Raw genomic sequence first — 24,747 nt, 5'->3', positions numbered from 1 at the left:
ATTTATTATTTATAATATTATATTATTATATATAATTTAACCTATATTTTACAAGTTTATGTAAAAGGTTCCGTGACATTAAGAACTTATGCATTGTTTCTTTTAAAAAAAGTATTTCTATAAGAATACTTTTTTTTGACCTGACATTAAAATATATGTAGTTATGAATTGTACCGCCAATACTGAGTTATGCCTATATGTACGTAAACAAACATACAGACAGCGCCCCTTCAAAAATAAACCAAAGAAAAATAATTAGTAATAATATTTGGCGGTAAAAAGTAGACATGATAAATGTTTTGAATTTTAAATATAATGTACCTAACGTTCAATATATAATATGAAAATAATTTGTAAATAAAACTAGTTGAATAAAAACAATACTTTTATTAACACAGCCTTTCCAAGGACAACAGAAATAATCACCGTAATCCCTGAACAAAAATGTTTGATTTCTACAAATAATAATAACAGCCTTTGAATTTCCCACAGCTGGGTAACGGCCTTCCCTCCCTTTGAGGAGGTTAGGAGCATATTCCACCACGTTGCCTCAATGCGAGTTGTGGCAGAATTTCTACTAATTAAAGATAATAAACTGTATGTGATGGCAAGGAAGGTTTTATAACCTACGTACAGAATAAAAGAACATGAATTGAGAAAAATAAAATATTATCTACGTTTTTACGTGGTATAGCCCTCTTACCTGTTTAAGCTTTTTCGAATGTTTCGTTTTATTCTATAAAAGACACTATAATAAATAATAATATCTGAGAAAAATAAGATGGCAGATTTGTCCTTTCACAGTAACAGCCTGTAAATTTCACCCTGTTGGGCCAAAGCCTCCTCTCCTTTGAGGAGAGGAATATTCCACCGCTGCTCCAATGGTTGGTGGATTTACATGTAGGTTTTCTCACGATATGCTCCTTCACCGTCTATAATATATCTCATAAATTCATACTTATACAATACTTCTCCTGTTATTCATTTTTTACGGTGGCTACACTAAAAAATCTTAACTTCTTTAGTACTGATAATCAATTTTGTAATAACAAATATTTTATTTAGATTTTATACAGATCTGAGCGATATGGATAATAGAAATGAAAATATATAATATTTTTTTTATTCATATATTCAGTTTTTACAAATATATGTGATGATTGAGCATTTACAAAAACATAACCTAAAAATTTATAAAAACAATTTATTGCAATTATAAATTTAACTGATCTATTCATGATAATGGTAAAAAAATATTGACAGCTTTATAAGGCCTTCGTAGTCAGATATCTTAATATCAGAACTGAGAATTAAAGTCTATATACATTTTTAATAATCAAGACAAATGAAAATTATTATTTTTTTGGACAATTGCGAAAATAAAGTCAAATCATAACTGCATGAATAATTTAAGAACGCATATAGCACAAACAAAAAAACGTCGTCAAGTAGTCCGATACTCATGAGCTAATGTGTCACCAGAGCCGGATTTAAAGGTCTGGAGGCCCCTGGGCCACAAAGCAGTGGGGGCCCTAGACAAACAGAAGCGTGAACAACCTAATAATTATATTGTCATGAATTAATTACTTTTTTATTTCAATCAGTAAGCTATGATTTATTTACTTGTATCGGTAACTTTTAAAATATTAAATAATAACATTATTTTAATTTGACTATATCTCGGTATTTGTTAACTTGCTGAAAACTGGGGCCCCCACAAATGTGGAGGCCCCAGGGCAGTTGCCCCGGTTGCCCTCCCATAAATACGGCCCTGTGTGTCGCTAACAAAATTAATATATATGCTATATATGTATGTCTAGTTTTCATTCGAGAATGTTATCGATACGGCAAAGCTACAAAAATATATTTTTTAATTATTTTTTATTTATATTTTATATAAGTATGTTATATTGCTTTTGATATTATTATTGCTTTTTATTGTACATTTTTATTTTTAATAATGAAGATGATTTATTAAAATATACTTTTATTATGATAAACTAACTTGTATATAATTTAATCGAATCACATTACAATAATTAATATAATTGGCCACAAACACGGTCCATCCTCTCCCAAATATTGAGCATATCTAGTTTTAAGTCTCATTCACCCATTCGTTATTTTGCTATGAAGACGTGTTTTGAATTCGAAATTCAAATTTAACATATAATAAAGTATATGTTGTCTATGAAACTGTCAACCGTAAGCGACCTCTTCCACTATTGTTTCCCAAGAATCTGTGGACTCCGTCTCCCAGGAATCGTCGTCGTCGAAGTCATTTTCATTGTAGTATGCCAACTGTAAATTAAAATGTATTTATTACCTCAAATATCATTTTTTTTTATGGTATAGGTTGACGGACAAGCATATGTCCCACCTGATGGTAAGTGGTCACCATTACCCATAGGCAATGACGCTGTAAGAAATATTAACTATTCCTTAAATCGTCAATGCGCCACCAACCTTGTGAACTAAGATGTTACGTCCCTTGTGCCTGTAGTTACACTGGCTCACTCACCCTTCAAACCGGAACACAATACTGAGTACTGTTGTTTGGCGGTGGAATAAATTATGAGTGGGTGGTACCTACCCAGACCGGCTTGCACAAAGCCCTACCACCAAGTATTAATACAGTAATTTTCTAAAATTCTCAAAATATGTCCAGATAGTACAACCTAATAGCTAACCACTAAGTACATAAAGATCCAGTTAATAAAGTGGACTGGCTCCTTTTTTTATTTATTTTATAGTGCGTTATTCTATCTAGGTATATGTATAAATAATCTAAGACATAATTACGTTATGTTATATAATTAAGTTATATCATGTTTTAGCATTTTAAAAACTATATAATCAATGCAATCTATCACACAACTGATAATAACTCAAAAGTCAAAGAAAAAAGCTATTTTTTTGTGGCTCCATATCTCAGAGGTAAGCTAGATTTTTTTTTTTTACGAATGTACTTCTTAATTTATAACCCTTACTGCTACAGTGTCTTAATTATATACTCAACTATAAGTATTAAACATAAAACATTTTAGTAAATATTTTTTATGAGTTACATATATATCCATAAGGAGAGAAATTAATGTACAATAAACTTATCATAAATACCTCATTTTCATGTAACCTATTCACAGTATGGACTCTTATTTGAAACATCCAAGCTTGGCCGAGAAGTGCTACAGTGCCGCTGAGCAGTAGCGGCATGCTGAAGCGACACTTCCAAGCCAAGTTCATCAGGAAAATGAATAAACTTTTCCTACCCGCCATTCTGGAAACATCTGGAACATTTGAAAATAAAAAAAATAAAACAAAAAAAACTAATAACTCAAACTATAATTAATTATATCAATTTTAGATTATATAATATCTTGCTAGTTTAAATTTTGGAATGTTTATGCATTTAAATTAAAATCACCTCAACTTAGTCTTAATGACTTAACTTGTGTAATTAATGAGTTATTTTTCTACTAGCTAGTAACACATGATTGGGTATGAGGGTCAAGGCAACAATATTATTAGCCTAGATAAGGTTATTCAATAGTAAAACAACAATTAATAATTTCACAATAGAATGACAATGTTATATCATTACTTTAAGAGACTTAAAGCGGTATCTTATTCGTTGAGTTCAAAACAAAAAATAAATCATTAATAAAGTGAAAAAAAACTTATGAATGTAACTCATATATTAATTATAAAGGGGGACATTGAAAACACAATTCAAATTCAAGCATTTATTTCATAATATGAATTGCATTCATAAATATATTTTAAGCACATACATTAGACACACATATAATGGAATGTAATTAGAATTTTATTGATAATTACAAATCTAATAGTCAACTCGTTAAAAATGCTACTCTATTCAACAAGAACATATTAGGAATGAGATTCAACGACAACTGTTAAGCATCATTTTATATAATTTTTAATATAACAACAATCACAAAAATTTACCACATTCAAGATTATTCAAGACTTAGAAAATTGGAAAGATTCATTTTTAGAGAGTTTATAATCATAATTTATTCAACGTCAAAGATGTCAACATGTTCTCCCGGAGCAAATTTTCCAGAGAGTAAAACCTTCATGCATTTCTTCGCTGTTACCTCCGGTTTTATCAATGTGCCTTGACTTTTGAACGATTGAAAAACATCTTTCAGATTCTCATTGACGGCTTCCTCCAGCACATTGTCAATCATAGCTGTCTCCACAGGCCCAGGGGAGTAATTCAGAATTTTTATCTGTTTCTTTTCCTCTGCTAGGACTCTGAAATACATTTCTCTAGCAGCTTTTCCACTACAATAGTAGGCCATACCTCCCATGGGCTTGATCGCACAGAGTGATGTTATGTTAACAATTATAATCCTGTCTTCAATTTCCTCAAAGATTTTGAGGAACTGAGTATTCAGAGAGATTACCTTAAACACATTCAGATCATAGTATCGTCTAAACTCCTCAATGTTATCCATCCGTGATGTTTCCACTGCCAAGTTACCAAGTGAACCAACATTGTGGAAAATCAGACAGTTTGAGAAGTCAGTAGGCTCATGACCACCTAAAGCCTGTTTAAGGATCTGATTCATTTCTTTTTCAGACGCAGTTGAGAGATCAACAGAATTATACAAGACTTTAACTTTGTCCGACTCACAGAGACTAGCAGTAACAGCAAGTTCTTGCTTCTTACGAGCCAACAGCAGCATGAGCGATTGGGATCCAAGATGTTTCGATATTTCCACGGCAATGGCTCTACCTATACCTTGAGACGCACCCGTAACGACACAGAAGGATGGTCCAGACAAGTCTATGTTAGATGATGATGAAGCCATGGTTACTTACAGAGTTATAATCAACAAGTCACTCCTGCAACAGCTTCTCTGCTTCAGTGTCACCGATTACTGGATCTAAATCACAGCCTTCTCTCATTAATCTGTCAATACAATCAGCTCTATATGCTGCTAGATTTTCTACAACCTTATTTTTCTTCTTAAGTGCCTTGAGTTTCCGTTCTGAAATTAAATATATACTAATATTAATTGAGATATTTAATTTAAATCTAATAAAAAGTAACCAATTTAACGTACGTTAATTAAAACGGTATTTCACAATGTGACAATGATTTAGTTATGAAATGAACCTCAGATAACCTTATAATTAAAACAATTGATATAAATATTCACAAACGTGTGTTTCACTGATAAAGATATTAGAAAACAACATCGTTACCCAGTACTGCAAGATAGTCCGCCGAGTCTGCTAACTTATCACTCTTTTCTGGTTTAAAATCGTCTTCGAATTCTGTAGCAACTGTCGAATCTACAATTTCACAACCCCAGGGATCCATCAAAATCTATAACATAAGTATAAACACAATACAAAGTTTATTTATATTTTTAATTGAATCGAAATGAGATATTACAAAAAAGCTACTTTTCAAGGCCATTTTAAAGCGTAAAAAAAACGACGGTCAAACATTTACCAACCATCTATGCCCATTACTTACTTGAAGGCTTAACGCCGAATGTTATTAATTTTTAATCAGTGAAGGGATTTTGCACAAAAAACCTGCTACAACATTGATATAATGAATAGTGTAAATGTCAATAATTGACAATTCGAAAGACTCGTTTTTTTGCTTCTCTAGATACAGACTTTACACAGACAAAACTAAACAAATCTTTGAAACAGATAATTAATATAAAATCGGATACTTGTCAATTCAAATAAAGAATTTATATAATAAATATAGATAGCATAATACCTATATTATGGTTGACTACAATAAGCGTCTTGCGCTTAAAGGCTGAAAAAACATATGGATGCCTTTGTATAAGTTATAATTATAATTAAACTAATATTTTAAACCAATTGTTCTTTGTTACCACTTCTAACACATAACGATAACCTCAGACAAACATGCGACAAAGTCCAACGGAAATCATTATAGATACGAAATGTTATATAATTCATGTAATAATTATATTAAAAACACATAGATTAAGATATCTAATTAACATACTTATTTTAAATTCGATTGCAACCAAAATATGCTGTTTATATACTTATCGTGTAAGTGAAAAAACATCTCTTTTCCTAAAAATGTAAAATTGCACAATGCTATTTTAATATTTATAAAAGAGTTCAACTTAAAACATTTGCACTACAGGATCCTGACAGTTATATTGACAGTATCACTATAAAAATTCCTGAATACCTACATACATTTTCAAAGAAAACGAGTAATGTCAAGTCAGTAAATCTAGCTAACTTGTGAGAGAGACGAAGAAGTTAATGATAAAAAATCTATTCGTCAATCAATTTTACATATTATATAAATCGTTACAATAATTTTATATGTTTATATAACTAACCTTTTGTATTTCTTAAAAAACGACTGGAATTATAAGTTATTTGTAGATGATTTATGATCAGACATTTATTCTCTTCTATATTTAATAAATAATATAATAAATGCATTCATTATTATCAGGTGTTTGTTACAGGAACACATTATTTCTTTATTTGGATTTTACAGGCCCGATCTTAACTATAAGCAAGCTAAGCTTAAAATATATTTGAGTATACAATCTTTCTATTTATTTTCTGTGTTTTTTTTTTGTAATACCAATCCAGTCTTAAAATTTTGTCGATATTTAAACAATAAAAATTAATGTTTAATATTTTTTAATATGATGCTGACGCATCAACCCGCATTGGAACAGCGTGGTGGAATATGTTCCAAACCTCCACAAAGGAAGAGGAGGCCATTAGCCCAGCAGTGGAAATTTACAGACTGTTGTTGAATATTACGCTGATTATTTTATGGAGTAAATTTATTTTACGCATAATGGGTGAGTTATCCATCAAAGATCAGATCTTTGATAAGTGAAAAAAAAAATTTAAAAAATGAACCTGCCAACTTTAACATGTTTTACGAGTTTATTAATAGAAACATTTTCTAAATGTAGACTATAAAGAAAACAGCAAAAAGAAAAATCCAATCTCTTCATTTTTTACTTTCTCGTCCGATATTTCGACAACGATCAACGGTAGGTGAAAAGTTTATATGAACTACATTGTAGAGCGTAATAACAGCAATGAAAAAGTAAATTATCGTAATTTTCGTATCATGCCGGAGAGACTTACTGCAAAAAATAAAAATAAAATGTGTCGTTTATTCAAGACGCTTCCGCCATGGCGAATTAAAATTATAGGAAATCTTTCTTAGGCCAATTACACAATAACCAATAAACAATCAATGTATTTTAGTATGTGTAATAATTATAAGGACTGAACTATTTGTCAAATTATTTATGTCATAATAGGTAGGTATTGTTTTTGAACGCTTCTGTTTTTCTCCTTGCTTCGTTCTTTATTCGAATATTTTTCGTTTCCGATATTATTTTCATTTTGAGGTTTTTCATTTTGGTTTTTGTCGTAAACTATTAAGACTTAAAATAATACATGTAATATTTTGATTACTTATTTCTTAAAGCAATATTCGTGCATCATTCTCTTCTAAGGTTTGTTTTGTTCTGTGACCGCTCGAACTTCTGCCAGTTTCTTTGGGTCGTCGCATTAACTAGAGTGCTCTATTTAATTATTAACTGTATCGGTGAGGTGTACTTTATATTGTTATTTATTGTCACGGAATTCCGTGACTATAAACGTTGCCTTCATTTAACATTAAAATATACATAAGTACAATTTTATATATTTTTAAGGTTTGCTTAGATTAGATCTCGTGATAGAGTTCTGTAAAATATAATATAATAATAATTTAACGTACCTGTACTAAATAATTTAAGTTACCGAAACGTCATAGACAACGCGAAAGTTTTATTTAGCTACGGTTCCAAATTATTACTAGTAGAATATGACGTAACGAGTCTTAGTAAAGTATCGCTACAGAAAAATACGGAATGTAATGTATGTATGGGTACTCAGCAGCACGATTATTAAACGCTTTGTTTGTTGCCGTTATTGTAAATAGTACTTTATTACCTAGAAATTGAGTTCAATTTGATAATGCCGTTGTATGTAACGCTATATTTCTATTGTGTTATATTTAAAAATAGTTTGTAGAACTCTACAAATAGAGTTCTATTTTCTTTGTAGTTTTGTGTTTAAAAGCAGTTTTCACAGATCTGCGAGCCGTCGCACTAGACGCAGCTGCCTCCTTGCCCCGCGTCCCGCAGCCCTCCCGCCGCGCGTCCCGCCGATACCCCGCGCGTGTCGCGCTTTCATAGATTATAAACACAGATACATGAAACCCAAAACGTAATGTAATGCCAAATTTACTTGGTCTCTGAAAATAATAAAGCAAAATCTGATTTTAAGGAATAATTCGTTGATCTCTATTCTCTTCATAATAAGGAAATAAGCCAAGTAAATAAAATAATTACCAATTAAAAATATAATATAAAAATATATGTAAATAATATTTTTTATAATTAAATAAATCGTGAACATTTTTTTCACTTATGTAGAATAATAGTCTCAATTCCAATAAGTATTATTATTTTCTTATTAGAAATCGATAACGTTAAATTTGGGTCAAATATGGATCTAGTTAGAAAATGATATTTTTACCCATATGGAGATCTTGTATAGCACATCTATGACACAGGCGGAGCGCGGATCGCGCCGCCATTCTGGATATTTTGACGGGAAGGTCGGTCACGTGACTCGGCGCGGCGGCGTGTCGGCGCGGGGGGCGCCGGCTAGACTCTCCAGTAGCCGAGCCATCCGTCTGCTGCTTTGACTGCGCCCGCTCGTCGGAATCCACGCCCTCGTCTCCCGCGCCCGCAATACGTCGACGACCGACTCGGACGTTCGACGCGCGACCTTTTCATTTGGTATTCGCGGCCGAACGGCCGGATCGAGGAGCATTTGCACAAATTCGAATACGGGTGGGCTTCATTTCGGAGAGATACTGGCCTCGGCCGCTTATTTTTGCACGGTTTCGCGAGCGGCGACGGGGCGGAGACGCCGGGTGGGCGCGCGGCGGCGCGGTGCGTGCGGCGGGCGACGGGCGGACGGCGGCAGACATGGTCGGGCCGCTCGCGGAGCGCGACGCGCGCGCGCCCGCCGTCGGGCGCTAGACGGGCGGAGGCCGAGAATCGCCGCTCTATCGCGGCGACCATGGACGTGGTGACGCCGCATATCACCTCCGTGCTGAGGACGTACCAGGCTAGCGCCCCGCGCAGCCTGCAGGGCCCGGGCGGGGGCGGTGGGCCCGCGGGGGCGCGCGCCACTGCCGCGCCGCCGCCACCGCCACCTCGCGCCGCGCCGCCCATCCTGCTCGCTGCTGACCCTGTGCTGGGCGAGCGCGGCGAGACCGCTCTCGAGGGCGAACCTATCTCCTGCTTTAGCGTGGGAGGCGAGCGGCGCCTCTGCTTGCCGCAGATCCTTACGTCGGTGCTGACGGACTTCAGCCTGGAACAGATCAACCGTGTTTGCGACGAGCTGCAGATCTACTGTTCGCGCTGTACGCCGGAGCAGTTGCACGAGCTGAAGTCGACGGGCGTGTTGCCGCGCTCCGCGCCCTCGTGCGGGCTGATCACCCAGACGGATGCCGAACGGCTGTGCGCGGCGCTGCTGCACGCGCCGGCGACGGCAGCCCGTAAGCTGCCAGGGTTCCGCGTGTATCACGAGTGTTTCGGGGGCGCCCGAGGCGTGTGCGCCCCAGAGCTAGGGCTAGTGCAGTGCGTGGAGTGCCGCGGGGTGTACGGGCCGCGACGGTTCGTGTGCCACTCGCACGGCACGGAGCACCGCACGTGCCATTGGGGATTCGACTCGACACGATGGCGACGTTTCCTGCTGGTGTCGGAGGAGGAGCGCGACCGCGAAAAGTGCGCTGCGTTGCTGGACGAGCTCGCTGCGAGAGATTCGCGCGAGACCCAACCACCGCCGCCGCCTGCCCTCGTCAAACATCAAATACCACTCAAAAGAAAACAGGTATGTCTGCTCGCTTGTATAAAACTTTCAGAAAATATAAGTTTAGCTCAAATATCAAATAATTACTAATAATAAATGGTCCGTTTTAAGTGTAGATTCTTAAAAAGAAATGTTTTGCTGTTACGACGTTACACTATCCATATTTAAAAAAAAAACTCCACGTTTCGTTAGTAATTTCAATTACTTTGACTTGAGTGAATAACGCACTTCAACCGACCAATCAGCATTTTATACAAGAAATACAATATTCTGAAAATGAATTTTCATTCAAAGCAGTGGCCATTCAATTTAGAAAGCACTGTTCCAATCTGATTTGACATTGTATCATTATTATTTTAAATTTGCTGCGAGTGAGAGCTCTATATAATCGCTATAGCACATCTTAATAGTTGCCACGTAAACTTGTCATACATAATTGTAGATCGTCGATTCAAAAGGTCAGCATTGTAGTTCTAATTCATATTCAGGTACTAGAACTCGTTGACAATAAAGATCGTATTTATTTTCCGATTCAATAATTTTATATGAATAGAATACTGTAAAAGTAGACGTAGACTTACATATAAATTCTGTGCATAGAATGTTCCTTATGGGCTTAAATTTTATATCCACGATCATCACGATCTTTATGGAATTTTTGACGATATCAATTGTATAAAAGAAAGCCCGCGCCAAATGATCCGTGGCAATAACTTCTCAGGTAACAATAATTTTCTCGTACAAATTATGAACCTCGTTTCATTGAGATCTACTTATAAATTAATTGTTATATTTTTGGTCAGTTTGCGTCATAACTAGCATCCGCAATTTTCTTTAAAATTTCCAAAATTATAGTAGGTAATTAACAATAGAAATTACCTAGATTAAGTGTCGAATATCGACTAAAATTCTGCGTTATTACACGACTTAATTTTTCAATAAATCGCGTTCAAATTACTTTAACCAGTAGTTTAATCATGCAAAACTATTTAAAACGTATCTTAAAATCTCGATCCGAAAATACACAACAATTTCATCTAAAATCAAATATTCTTAATACAATGTTTGTAATGTACTTTTTTTGCGCTACGTTTCGGTGTTAAAATGGCGTAAATTAAAAACTGATAGCACACAGAAACAGGTAATGGTAAAAAAATAACTCCTACATTCTTGAGTTTCACCTTCTCTCATGTGACATTCACGCATTAAATATATATTAGTCTAGCTAGATCTTATTTTAAAGTTAGTTTATTGTAACATATTCTCTGTAAGTAATATTTTTTGTTAATATTATCATCCACAAACTGAACATTGATTTAAATAATATAGTACAGTGTGAAGCGAAATAATAGGATTTGTGAACATAATCTTATTATATATTTGCCGACAAAAAGGTTTTTCGTCCATAGATTAACTAAATTAACTTAAATATTACATGTTAATATTTTTTGTTGGACTTTTGCCCGTATCTTAATTATTCTATTAATCCGATTTAAAATATAAGCAAAAAAATATATAAATACATAATTGAAGACTACATTTATGTTGGTTAAACGATCTCAATTTTCTTTCTTCAGTCTTCAACGACTGAATGAACTGAAATTTACCTATATCATTCATTTATTACAGTATGTAATGGTTGTGCAATTTTAGAGAAATTATTGTATTTAAATGTACACAAGGCCTTATCCGTAATGGCTGAATTCCAAAGATGATTTTTTTTATTCGTATGTAAGCAGAGGTTTATCATTCGAAATCTTAAAGTAAATGTAAATATGAACGCATATCGGCGCACGCAATAAATAGCTTCTCGCCACACGTGGGTGTTTATCGATCTGAGTAATTACACGTCTGAGTCTATGTCTACTTATTTACACTCTACACGCTTTTACTGCGTTTGCTGAACCATCAAAAGCGGATAGGTATTGAGGCCGCTTTCAGATTAATTACTATACGTAAGTTTGGGTTCTGTGATTCGAATGGAAAAGTGCATCGTACTATTATTATAGTTCAAAATAAACGTACATATAAAATTCATTATACATTGATAATAAATTAAATAATGCTCTTACATAATCTTCTGGAATAACAATATTACTCACATTATTTTTATTATATAGTAGTCTTTGGTGCAAGAAATATTGGAACATTTAAATGGCCACTGTGCCGCCAATATTGGGAACCATGATGTTGCTTGTACCATTGCTGATTAGAGGTTACACATGTGATGTATGGGTCTTACCCAAACAAGCACAAAACCCTACAAATACACAAAGTTATTCTATTTGAATAAGTCCAATTATAAGATATCCCAATAAGACCTGTGGTAATTCTTAAACATTGGTCCAATTGGCCCCAATCCTCGGTTAAGATTACCATGCTCTCTTGGCCATCACACATACAACATACTTGTCAAATTCACACCGTATATCGGGTCGTGAAATAACCTTTTATCTTTGCAAATGGTCGAAAAAAAATAAGTTTATCAGCAGACAGATTATTATATTTATCTATGAATATACACTGGCCGCCAAAAAAATCGACCCACCCGTATTTTTTTACTTACAAAGTTGTTATCTTAACTATGCGACAACCTAGGTGGATTGTTTTACTTTTGGGACATACATTTAACATTTTATTACCCACTTGATATTGATTTGGAGGAGTTGTAAGTGTTATTGAGAATATTTGAAATATTTTTAAAGATTGTTAAGAAAACGTTACTTTGTGCACAAAGTGCATGGTTAGTTTATTTCCAGTTCTTAACGCGGAATCATCTCGGTTCGATGTTTATTATTGAATAAGTGTATGAAACTTTGTTAAAACAATAATTTTAATAAGTTTAATCATAAAAAATGGATACTACTGAAGCAGAAGCTATTCAAGTCGTAGCTCTTATTCATGAGGGGTTAAGTCAGCGAAATGTGGCTAGAACACTAAAATTAAGTCGTTCAGGGGTGCGAAAAGTGTACAAACGCTACTTGGAGACTGGGGAGTATCGCCGGAGACCAGGATCTGGCAGGGGGCGTGTCACGAACCCGACTGATGACTGTTTTATTGGTTTGACGTCTTTAAGAAACCGACATCTTTCGGCTGTTGACGTTCAAGGTAGACTCCAAGAAAGTCGTGGAGTGTCTGTGAGTGAAAATACTGTAAGAAGAAGACATCGAGAGCAAAACTTAACTCCTCACAAGTCAGCAACAGGACCAAAACTCACAGCATTCCACCGACAAGCAAGACTACAATTTGCTAGGCAGCACGTCGATTGGACACTGGACCAATGGGAGACAGTATTGTTCAGTGATGAAAGCCGAATGTCTCTAGTAGGCTCTGATAGACGACGTAACGTCATGCGAAGGCCAGGAGAACGCTACTCTCAGTGTTGCATTCGAGAAACAGTCCGATGTAGTGGAGGCTCTACAATGTTTTGGGGAGGCATTTCTTTGACGGGACGCACAGAGCTGGCTTTTTTCTGTAATCGTGCTGTTAATGCTGAAACTTACATAACGGACATTCTGGAGCCTCATGTGATGCCTTACGCTGGATATATTGGGTATAATTTCCAACTTATGGACGACAACGCACGATCTCACGTCGCTAGAATTGTTAAAGACTATCTCAGGGAAGTCGAAATTCCAGCTATGCAGTGGCCAGCCAATAGTCCGGACTTAAACCCGATAGAGCACCTCTGGGACCAGCTAAAACGTACGTTTCGTGCACGAAATCCAATTCCAGAAACCCTGAATCAACTGGAAGCTGCCCTAACTGAAGAATGGCAACGGACCCCACAGGAAGACATTAAAAAGCTAATCAGGCCACTTAATAGGCGTATGCAGGCAGTGATTAGGTCAAGAGGAGGAAGCACTCTCTATTAAAGTAAGATTTAGGCACCAAAATTTAAAAACAAACGGCATAATCGTTTTGTACAGAAAAAAATAAAATTGCGTAAAATTTTGTGTTTTCGTGTTTTGTCACATATTTACCTAAAAAGCTATTTTTTTCGCACTATTTCTGTTTTTGTACAATCCTACAATTGCATTTTTTCATTATCAATCTTAAAAATATAAATATGTGGTAGTTTAAAACCATACGATGGCTTTTTTAGAAAAAAATGTAGGTGGGTCGATTTTTTTGGAGGCCAGTGTATTAATCTTTATCCGTGTCATTTATTGATGTGTGTGTGTGTGTGTGTGTGATGTATGTAGATAATAGATACGATACGTTTTGTTATTTTAATTTATCGTCATTGCTGAAAGAGTATTTGCACGCGGCTCTGTTCCGGTTATTCCGGAATTGTTATCATATCTGTATTTAAATTAACTCGCATTATTATTTTGTATTAATCCCATAACGTATAATATAATATATATCAGGTTAGCATACACATATATTAAATCAAGGTGTAAGATATCTCTATTCTAAATTTCATCGCAAAATGGTCATCCTTTTTGCTTGATTGATAGACGCTCAGTTTCAAATGTTTCTAGAAGGTTTTTGAGATGAGAAAAGCTACTACTTTAAAATACTGGTATAGGTTAACACATACAACACAGCTAATTTCAAGTGAAATGAATCTGAAGGAGCATAATATTGATTTGTTTGAAGTCCTCATTGGTTTGGCTAAATATAGAGACGCTTATATCCAGAGCCGGATTTAAAGGTCTGTAGGCCCCCGGGCCACAAAGCAGTGGGGGCCCTAGACAAACAGAAGCGTGAACAACCTAATAATTATATTAACATGAATTAATTACTTTTTTTATTTTAATCAGTAAGCTATGATTTATTTACTTGTATCCGTAACTTTTAAAGTATTAAATAATAACATTATTATAATTTGACTATATCTCGGTATTTGTTAACTTGCTGAAAACTGTGGCCCCCACTAATATGGAGGCCCCAGGACAGTTGCCCCGGTTGTCCTCCCCTAAATACGGCCCTGCTTATATCTTTGTTATACAACATTAATATAGAATTATTGTCCATTTTGAATTTCTTAATAAATATAAAGTAATATTTGTAGGCATATTCACAGCCTGTATGGAAACCTTTCATCCGTTTGTGATTTGTCTCCCATACCAAAAAGACTAGAATATTTCTTGGTATGTTAGTTTTCAATATGAACAGTTTATTTGGACACCCTTATTCTACCCGCGCGAAGCCAGGATGGTTAGGTTAGTAGCTAGTATTAAATAAATGTTTTGTCAATTTTATTCCTATATAAATGTATGTTCTTATTATAAATCCTTTTCGAATAAGATTTCAAGAATTGGTTTGCAATTAATGTATTCTTTTACTTTTTTCATTCGTTTAGGTACTACAATAGTTCGCGCTGTATTAACTAAATATGGCAGAAAATAAGATCTTTCACAATAGATAACCTGTCGAGTAAAAAAAATGGATACCGGTTTCGTTATTAGACCACAGAGCTTATCACTATTACGTCATTGTGAAACCTGATGTTGCCAGTTATATATTCCTTAAAAAGTTATACTATTTGAAACGTACTATAATATAAAATTTTATAGTATTTTCGTTGATAATGTTGTAACGTAATAAGTTCCTTTATCATAAATATTTTTCGCAACGAGATAGTAATGATAAACAACTGATATGTTTGCCACATGTTTTATTAAGGTGGCATTTTCCTTATGAAGCCTGATAGTGCCAATATTGTGCCAGTCACGATACCCGAGTCAACAGTGGGCCAGTATCAATTGTTTCTTACTTTTAATCTTTTAAAACCGTGTGCATGTTTCGGTATAATACAGTAGGTGTTATCTACATAAACGGACATAAAGTAGGATTTTATCTTTATAATATAAAGGCAAAGTGCACCGGCTGTAAAAATGTAAAAAAAAAGTACATTTTCATCGGCGTTAGCGCGCGGCCAAGCATGGGAATATACAAGATAATATATCCCTTATATATAATTTGATTAGCGCACTGACCCTTCAAACCGGAACACCGTAACGCAAGGTATTATTGACCTTGGGCCTGTGAACTATAAATAATAATTAAATTTTTGTTTTATATTTAAAAGTACAGTTAGTATTCTTAGTATTAATAGTAATAGCCGACGCCCATGGAAACTGGTGCTTTAAGAAAAATTGACCATTCCTTACATCACACAAATTCGCTACCAACTATGGGAAATATATTATGACTTGTGTCTTGTGCTTCTAGTAACACTGATCACTCTCTTTCCAAACCGGAACACAATAAAACTAAACATTGCTGGTTGGTAGAGTATCTGATGAACCAATGGTACCTATACCATATGTACCCAGATGAGATGGGCTTGGGCCAAGGCCCTACCACTAAGTATAAATTGAAATTTCTAATTGACCGAATTCTTATACGAAACACACAATTCGTTAAAGATTAATAAGATTTTGTTTTAATTATTAGAATTGTATTAAATTATTTCTTTCTTCTTATGTTGTAACGATTCGCTGTTTTTATTTCTAAATTATCTCTTCATGTATGTAAGTATAAATAAAATAACAATTTTATTATATTTAAGAATAATAAGTTATGCTATATTACTTAATATGAAATTATATTTATATGTAACATATTTCACTTTTATGTTACTACATTACAGACTGAGGTCAATGAAACAATTACAAAATAATAATTAAGTCGATTTTTAGAATATGTATGTATTTAACTATTTAGTATGCTGACAATATCACTTGTACAAGAGTATATGCCAATTGTATGGAGTTTATACAGCACAATTTGAATTGCATCAGTCGACCATTTAAAATTTACATTTCGTGATTGGCAATTGTTCAGTTTAACGGTCTATTCAATTTAGTCGGTTAGCATTTGCACTTAGTTTCACATTATACTACCGGATTTATAAGCGGGCGTGATATCAAATAAACTGCAAGGTGTGATACCTTCGTCATTCAGTCGGCGTATCTTCATTCGCTTAGTAACAGCGATAGGTACGTTGGAATACTTGCGGAATTTAATTTTATAGCATTATAAACTTTATTTGCAAGTCATAAATGTCAAATTAACTTGCATGTTAGTTCACTTGGTGCTCCGTATAGTTGTTTATAGACGCGCGGGCGACAAACTGCCCAGAGCGCTTTTAATTTTAGTGCTAAACATTTAGAGGTATACGCTTGTTAGTGAATATTTGTATGGAGCGTTTAATATGCGTTCTATGAAATAATTAAGAAGTGCTATGTGTGAAAGTTTCGCAGAAATATCTAGACTAAACACTGATCTAAATAACAAAGACTTAAATAGTCAGATAGCCTTAAAACCGGCGAGTTAATTAAGCATAAAATAGTTTATTTTTTAACGATGTCTCGTGATTTGAATACTCAAACTTGCTTTTTAGGAGCTGAATCAGATTGGAAATTATGTCGTAAGAATTACCGAGTACTATGTCAAGCGGTCGAGTATTTATAAAATACATATATTAACATGGCTATTCCAGTTTTATACATGGTATGATTTAAATAGTATATCATATAATTAATTGTGTGTATGATTTTAATATTTTTGACGTATGTACTGAGAATTTGAAATCGCTAGTGCTTTACCTAGCTTTTGTTCTATAATCTGAGATATGCTTTTAATTATTACAATAATAATGGCAGGTCTACATTTAAAGTCATACTTTTCACACTTACATTTTTTTCAGAATACGTTAACAATAGTTATGCATTATAGCTATTACAATTATCAATTAATAAATAAAAAATGCAATTTTAATGTCATCTTTTAACAGCAAAATACTGGCCATTAAAAGAGACTGAAAAACCGTTTCGAATAAATTATATCAATTGATATTTTGCATTGTATATGCGTTTCTGAATCACAAGTAATACTTTTGTATGCAACTCAAGGCACTGATTGCTGTTTGTTTACCAATATTCTGAATGTATGGCTATCTGCATGTTCATCACACGCGATTTTAGCTCGCATCATTTATGCAATAAGGCTTATATTACCATGGATTTACATCTGATTTTACCCGAAGATTTGCATTAGTACCGGTCGGACTAGTTACACGTGAGTATCAATAGGGAATTAGTAAATAAATTGTGTTTAACATTTAATAAAGCGATTTCTTTATAGTAACGAGTCGTTTATAACTCAACAATGACCTTTTTAAATCTATACTGTTATTATAAATACAGTAACTTTCTCTATATATCAGTCTTTTGCAGTTTTACAATACGCTTGAACTTTGACTAATTCGACCAAGCTCTAAAATGCGAGCGAAGGATAGTAAGAAATATTTTATAATATATTAGGAGGCTTTAAATATCATTTTCCAAAAGTATCATTTGGCGCTTAAGCCTTTACTCTTCACTGACGATATGAAGTTGTATTTTATGATAACCGCTTTATAAAAATCTAGATAATTACGCAGGAAATATGATAGCGCCCTACTGCATTCTCTAAATCGTTATTATCTTAATATAAGATCCAATTGGAATCCAAATAGGACTATAAAGGGTTCAGGTGAAGAACCAGTCACAGATTTGAGCCACGGAAGTAACTACACACTTTCAATCTGATGAACCAAGTCTTGAAAGTGTATGTCATCGACGCATAACCACTGTTGACAGCGTAATTTTGTGTACAGATAAAAAAAGATTTGCGATTTAATTGGAAATGTTGTCTGGACACCTGTTCCACGCGTTCATGATTTGTACTGTAATTATTTTAAATTTGGAACATTAAACATAAACATTACATTTACATTAAATGTAAATAACTTTAATGGAATATTTTATGTTTATTACGATTAATTTCTCGACATTCAATGGATCTCACAGAGAAACTTGCGGAGTTGATTACAGAATTCAATTAAATATAATTCAACTGTTGTTCTTGGTTCTGTATAATGTTATTTTTATTTGCATTGTTTAAAATTTAACTTGAGCTTACTGGCTTAAACTAATATTTAAAAATAAAGCAATTAAATAAATATTTGTATTCAGGACTTAAGAACGAATATAAAAAAAATGTTAATCCAGTTTAATCCAGTTCGAAGTTGAAGTATAATATTGTATGTATAACTAAATCATATTTTCAAAAGTTTTACAAAAACTAATAAATAAAATTTTCTTGATATACGAAAAATTACGAAATGTCCTCTATTTTTCTCCTCTTAATACAGTTATGCTAAAGTTGTCCCAACTTATCTTAGATATTATCTAATTATATTATTATCGTAACGACATATCTCCAGCAGATGTTATTCAGATTATCGACTTTATTCAAATACATAGAAACTCCAAGTAATACCAATAACATTAATGGTAATGACCGCAGGCATAACTTGTGAACATATGCAAGTACATTGCTCTATAACCCATTAGCAACGAACGACCACATATATCTTTATTCTTTATTGGCCACCGACCACGTGCTTACTAACACACACATACATATAGTCTACATTAATTGAAACAAAATAAACCTACTAAATATAGAAGCAGTCCAAATATGCGGAAATATATTATGATTTAATAATATTGAAGACGTTTCAAATATGTCATATTAAAAAAAAACGTTTGTGAAATTGATCCCATTGGCTGGACCTATAAAAAACTATTGGGTTTTTCTGGCTATGCGCAGCTACCACCAACCAACCTGACAACCAGAGAGACCAGAGGGTGGAGTAGAGTTGTCGACCCTCTGAGGCTAAGGTCTATAAAAATGGAGGAATATGTAGTACATCAGTATTTGCGCACAAACTAAACTAAAGTATCTCCAGCTTGGATAGAAATTCTTGTGAAATATGACTTATGACAAAGGTAACAGAGGTTTATATAATTGTATATATAAATAATAATTGTTGTTTATATAGAGATCTTATTATAAGAAACTTTTGCAATCTCTGCATCGTTTCTTCTCCCATTTGCTTTGAAAAAACGTGTATGCGTGTTTGAAAACGTTTTGTTGCTGATTTGTTTTAACGTGATGAATAATCATGTATTCATTCGAATTATTCGTTTGATATATTTTAATCAACTTTGTGAAATAATCGAGAACAAATTACTCTAATGGCAAAAGAATCGTCGCGTCCAAAATCACTATCACACTACACAGTTTAAAACAAAGTCGCTTTCTCTGTCCCTTTATCCCTATGTATGCTTAAATCATTAAAACTACGCAATGGATTTTGATGCGGTTTTTTTAATAGTGTTTCGAGAGGAAGGTTTTTGTATATAATACATGAACAATATAAATTACAAACATTGATAATTTTAGAAGTTTCTAATGTGATGTCGTAAATAAAGAAATTCTCTAGTTTATTTAGTATCAGTATCACCCGCGCGAAGCCAGGACAGGTCATTACTATAGAATACATAACATATATTCGAATATGTTCGGCCATGTTTTATTTTAATGACGTCATAGCATACACAACTCAGGACTCCCTGTAATAGTCCAATGCCTTCACCTACGTTAAAAACCGTTGAACCGTTTAGAGTCGAGTCTCTAAATAGAAACATATAAATGCAAATTAATAAAATTTATGTAGAGATAAATTAATAATTCTTAATGTTGCACTTCGTATAATACAGTCATGCTATTCACGGTCACTGGTTTTACAGCGATCATAAAATTAGATTTTATAAAATGTATTATAAATATATAACAGAAATGTGAGATTATCTTTAAAAAATAGCGTCTTAAAAACTGAACGCCACTTTAATACACCCATATAATCATTTGTAGTTACGGAATTTTATTAATTATCTTAATGTTGCTGGTAATTATGACATTCGTTAGTTCATTATAGGAGTAAAAAAATGTGTTCCATGCAATTGCTTTGATCGTAAAGCGGAACTAATACTTGTAGGATGATTTAAAAATCGTATGTAGAGCCAGTCGGTGTAGTGAATATTATATGGACCCGTAATATACTAGACGAAAACCAGGCTTCGCTCGGCTGAAATAAATCCGAGTAAACATATATGGTTTATCATTGACTTTTCATGCAGCGTGACTTTTTTTTATAAACGTTGTTATACATTGTCCAGTCAAAATCTCTCGATTATAAGAATTCTGCAGATATATATAATGATTGTCGCTGAAAAATCATTATTTTTTAACGATGTATATTTTTAGATAGATTTCGATCGTGTCTATCGTTAATGAACAAATAAATAATACGTAAACATAATTTTAAATGTCACTAATCAATGTTTTTATTTTGACAGTTTGTTTAAATTTATTCTTTTATCTTGAAAAAGCAAAGGTATTGAGCCGTACATCCATGCAAATATCTTAAATATTCTTAATGATATTTGAAGTTCCATTTTCAAAACTCGACGGAATACTTGAACATTTTCGACATCATGAAAAATCATGGCATGATATGTGCTGAGCTTTATTATACATGGCGGCATCCTTTGATTGATTTTTAATTATGTTAGCAGTGTTAAATATTTTTTGTAATTATTTAATGTGTAACTACCCGGATACAAGTAATTGTAGCGATGATAAAGTTTTAGATTTTAATAATATTTAAGCATATATATATGAACATCAAGATTACGTTGTGTGTAGTTTCAGATTTAATAATAGTACTCATAATTTTTTCTTGTACACGAATTATCACACCTCGTATCGTTAAGGCTATTTAATGAATATATTTAAATAATTAATAGAACTCGTATTAAATAATTACATGATATTTACCGTTTATCTTTTAAAATTACCTAAAATAGCTTTGTTGACAAAATAGTGATAATATCATATTATTAGGTCGATTGGTCTCAGACTATGCTATAACGATTATTAAAAAAAAAAACTATTCTAAATTTAAAAAAGTACCAACGAATACGTTACATAAAACAAAAGTCTGTGACTCATGAGATAACTCGATCCGGATTTGCGGAGAGAAGAGGTTAGGTTTGTATTGATGTTTGCAACAATGTGTACGATGACGTGGGAAGCCATAGGCGACATACACACGTGCCGGTCATTATCAAGTTCGTTGATCTGAACTAAGCCTAATAATAGTTGATAATAAACTTACGAATGACTTTACATACATATTTATTACAAATACCGGATACATTTTATTGTTTTAAATAAACACGTTTTATATTATATTAAAAGCCTACAATTTGAATAAAATCTGGAACTATAAACATGTTTATTTTTTTTATTATATTATAATGTATTGCTTGTTTTTAATGTTTGCAGTCTATTGAACGCGCTTTTGGTATTAAATATCATGTTCTTTGATTGTATTGTGATAAAATATTATTAACCCATTAATTTTACAAGAGCATATTTTATTATACGAAAATAAATATTAAAAATCCCTAATGGCCCAGTGGTTAGAAGACGTGAATCTTAACCGATGATTCTGAATTCAAACACGGGAAAACACGATTGCTCGTCTTCATTTGTCTTCATCTCGATCGACGACGGTGAAGGAAAGCATGGCAAGGAAACTTCCATTTCTTCTTATTCTTTTCACATCCAAACACGTGATATTTGTGTATAAAATAATAATTACTTTTGTCGTAAATTTGAATAACACATGCCGCAAGGATATCCAGAATTCCTTACTGACATAAATTATACCTATACACATGAAACTAAGACAAGACAACGCAATGCGTTTGGGAGAAGTTTTTAGGATACAATATAAGAAGCTGGGCTTCGTAGTTTTCAGTTTTACACGTGACGTCAGAAGCGTGAATTTCATGATAATATAGGAACGAAGTCGAAAAACGAAAATGTTCAGGTGTGAATGTTATGGAGTGCACTGAAGCAGGGATTTTTATTCATTTCCAAGCCGTCGCGCTAATTCTCATACCCAGACAAGCCCACACCACTGTGGGGGCGGGGGTGAGCGTTTTATATAAAAGGAAAAGAACTACTCTAAATATAAATAATATCATACAGTTAAAATCTCTTTTGAAAATAGAACATTATCTTACACTAAATATATATGCTTTGTACCTTATTTACTTTTTAGAGTATCTATTTTATATTTTAATTGCTATATATTTATTATTTAACTTGTCGTCCCAGGATTTATTCGCGTTTTAGGGCGTTGGTTGTCATGTCTTAGGCAAAAAAGTAGCCCATGTCCTTTCTAGGACCAGTATGCATAGTACCAAATTTCATCATTTTTGGTTTAGTGGTTTGGTCGTGAAAGAGCGGCAAATATAAAGACAGACAGAGTTACTTTCATATTTACAATATTAATATTGAAATAGTATAGATTCAGTCCTTAATATATTTCTGCTTTATTGCCCGAAAGCATATTAAAACGGTTATCTTAATTTCGTCATCATCCAAATTTATATTGGTGTAAAAAATATGGCGTTGTCGTAGCGATGAATGGTTTATCTGGGTCAAACAGGCGCGGTATTTCTGCCATGTTTCCGCACACATTTGCCTCAGAGAGAAAAATAATTTATCAACGTAATATGGTACGTCGTTTACAGCGTTTTATTATTGATATATAACGTACCTTATATAAGTAATATTGTTAGTGGTCCGCTATTTGTATTGAATCCGTTTATTGTACGAAAAAGTAGAGTTTGTTTGATTTTGTGTTAGAAATGCATCATCAACCTTGAGATTAATGGTGGCAAGTCTCGTGTGTTTTTGTGGCTCACTTTCTATTTCAAACGTAACAACGCCAACTTACTCAGAGCAGGTTGGACCAAGTAAAGATCTAAATGTTCACCTCTAAAAACAATGAAGACCTCATTCATTATTTAGGTATTTTTGGCTAATATATGTTACTTTTTACTTTTTCTCCATTACAACCTGTATTCATTTGTTTTCGCCATTATTTCTACTATATCTTTGTATTATCTTCATAACCTTAATATATTAACGTGACCTATATATGTATATGCCTTCCTCACACTGATCAATAGACAACCACACATATTTCAGTAATACAAAAATACATGTATTTAACGTAATAAAAAATTAGATAACATACAGACTATAAAAATATATATTAAAAAATAAAATTTCGTAACGCATTCAATATATCTCGATGGAGAGAGGGAATTTTAATTCTAATTTTAAATGTTGGCGCGGACACAACCGTCATCCCTGGGCAAACGTGTCGCGAGGTACTGTAATGAATATGGACAATATTAATTGTATGTGCTAAACACGATCTACCTTTCTAATTGATACGACGTGAGCTTGATAGTAATGGTAATTAAAATATGTCTATAAGTAAAATTGGAATAGTAACTTATACATACAGGTCACTTATAGGGGTTATTGGTAAGTCAACGTATATCCGTTAGGTATACATATATTGACAAACATCCAGTGTCTAATCATTTAAAAAAATATATTTGATACTTTTTTTTTTAATAAATTTTTGAAGTGACATTTTTGACAAATTTTGAAAAAAGCTAAAAAACGTGATGACTTAAAAATGGTTTACTTTTGGATTATGCATATTGGGGTTAAAATTATTGCAAATAGTCACCCCTATCACCTCCTAACGGATATACGTCGAATTACCAATAATCCTGTATATGGATATATAGGTAAAGGACGACCAAAGGTACGATGGATGGATTCCGTGAAAGATATGGTTAGAAAGAATGTTACTTGTGAGTGACGTGAGACAAAGATGTATGGAAGGAGAGGATGGGATAAGGGCAGGAGGATGAGGATGATAATGTTAGTGGTCACTTCCCAGGTCTGAATGACATGTTACATACGACCGTTTAAATACACTAACTAAAGTGAGTCACTGACGTTTGAGGGTGGAATTAGTGAGCATATAATTGCAGTTATATTTTTTAA

At 33.5% G+C, this 24,747-nt stretch overlaps 2 protein-coding genes and 1 long non-coding RNA gene across 5 annotated transcripts in view; 1 reads left to right on the top strand and 2 right to left on the bottom strand.

Moving 5' to 3' along the window:
* Window positions 1-372: 372 nt before the first annotated feature.
* LOC124536868 lies at window positions 373-752 on the bottom strand. The gene is made up of 2 exons (XR_006966908.1): window positions 704-752; window positions 373-626 (listed from the first exon to the last, which is right to left on the bottom strand). It is a non-coding gene; the product is annotated as an uncharacterized LOC124536868 (long non-coding RNA).
* A 1,238-nt stretch (window positions 753-1,990) lies between these two features.
* Window positions 1,991-5,689, bottom strand: LOC124536787 (sepiapterin reductase). Of its 3 annotated transcripts, XR_006966903.1 has the most exons (5): window positions 5,519-5,689; window positions 5,242-5,365; window positions 4,855-5,024; window positions 3,121-3,290; window positions 1,991-2,301 (listed from the first exon to the last, which is right to left on the bottom strand). XR_006966903.1 is itself a non-coding variant. In XM_047113384.1 (3 exons), the coding sequence occupies exon 3, from the start codon at window positions 4,842-4,844 to the stop codon at window positions 4,041-4,043; it is 804 nt and encodes a 267-aa protein (XP_046969340.1). In that variant the 5' UTR covers window positions 4,845-5,024; window positions 5,242-5,365; window positions 5,519-5,689; the 3' UTR covers window positions 3,732-4,040. The 3 variants fall into 3 exon arrangements, 2 of the variants coding, with proteins under 2 accessions (XP_046969340.1, XP_046969341.1); XM_047113384.1 differs by lacking the exons at window positions 1,991-2,301; window positions 3,121-3,290 and having other exon boundaries at window positions 3,732-5,024; XM_047113385.1 differs by lacking the exons at window positions 1,991-2,301; window positions 3,121-3,290; window positions 5,242-5,365; window positions 5,519-5,689 and adding an exon at window positions 5,100-5,215 and having other exon boundaries at window positions 3,732-5,024.
* Window positions 5,690-8,514: 2,825 nt separating this feature from the next.
* Window positions 8,515-24,747, top strand: part of LOC124536983 (ski oncogene) — a 62,761-nt gene continuing 46,528 nt past the window's right edge. The window contains exon 1 of the mRNA XM_047113678.1: window positions 8,515-9,975. Within this exon, the coding sequence (XP_046969634.1) occupies window positions 9,160-9,975 (816 nt within the window). The 5' untranslated portion in view covers window positions 8,515-9,159. The remainder of the gene's footprint in view (window positions 9,976-24,747) is intronic.

The sequence above is a fragment of the Vanessa cardui genome, chromosome 17, assembly GCF_905220365.1.
Source record: "Vanessa cardui chromosome 17, ilVanCard2.1, whole genome shotgun sequence".
Taxonomy (NCBI): Eukaryota; Metazoa; Arthropoda; class Insecta; order Lepidoptera; family Nymphalidae; genus Vanessa; species Vanessa cardui.
This window is presented reverse-complemented; position numbering and strand designations above follow the sequence as displayed.

Bases quoted from the DNA above. Each gene is read 5' to 3' on its own strand.
- LOC124536787 (XM_047113384.1), bottom strand. From the start codon at position 4,844: ATGGCTTCATCATCATCTAACATAGACTTGTCTGGACCATCCTTCTGT.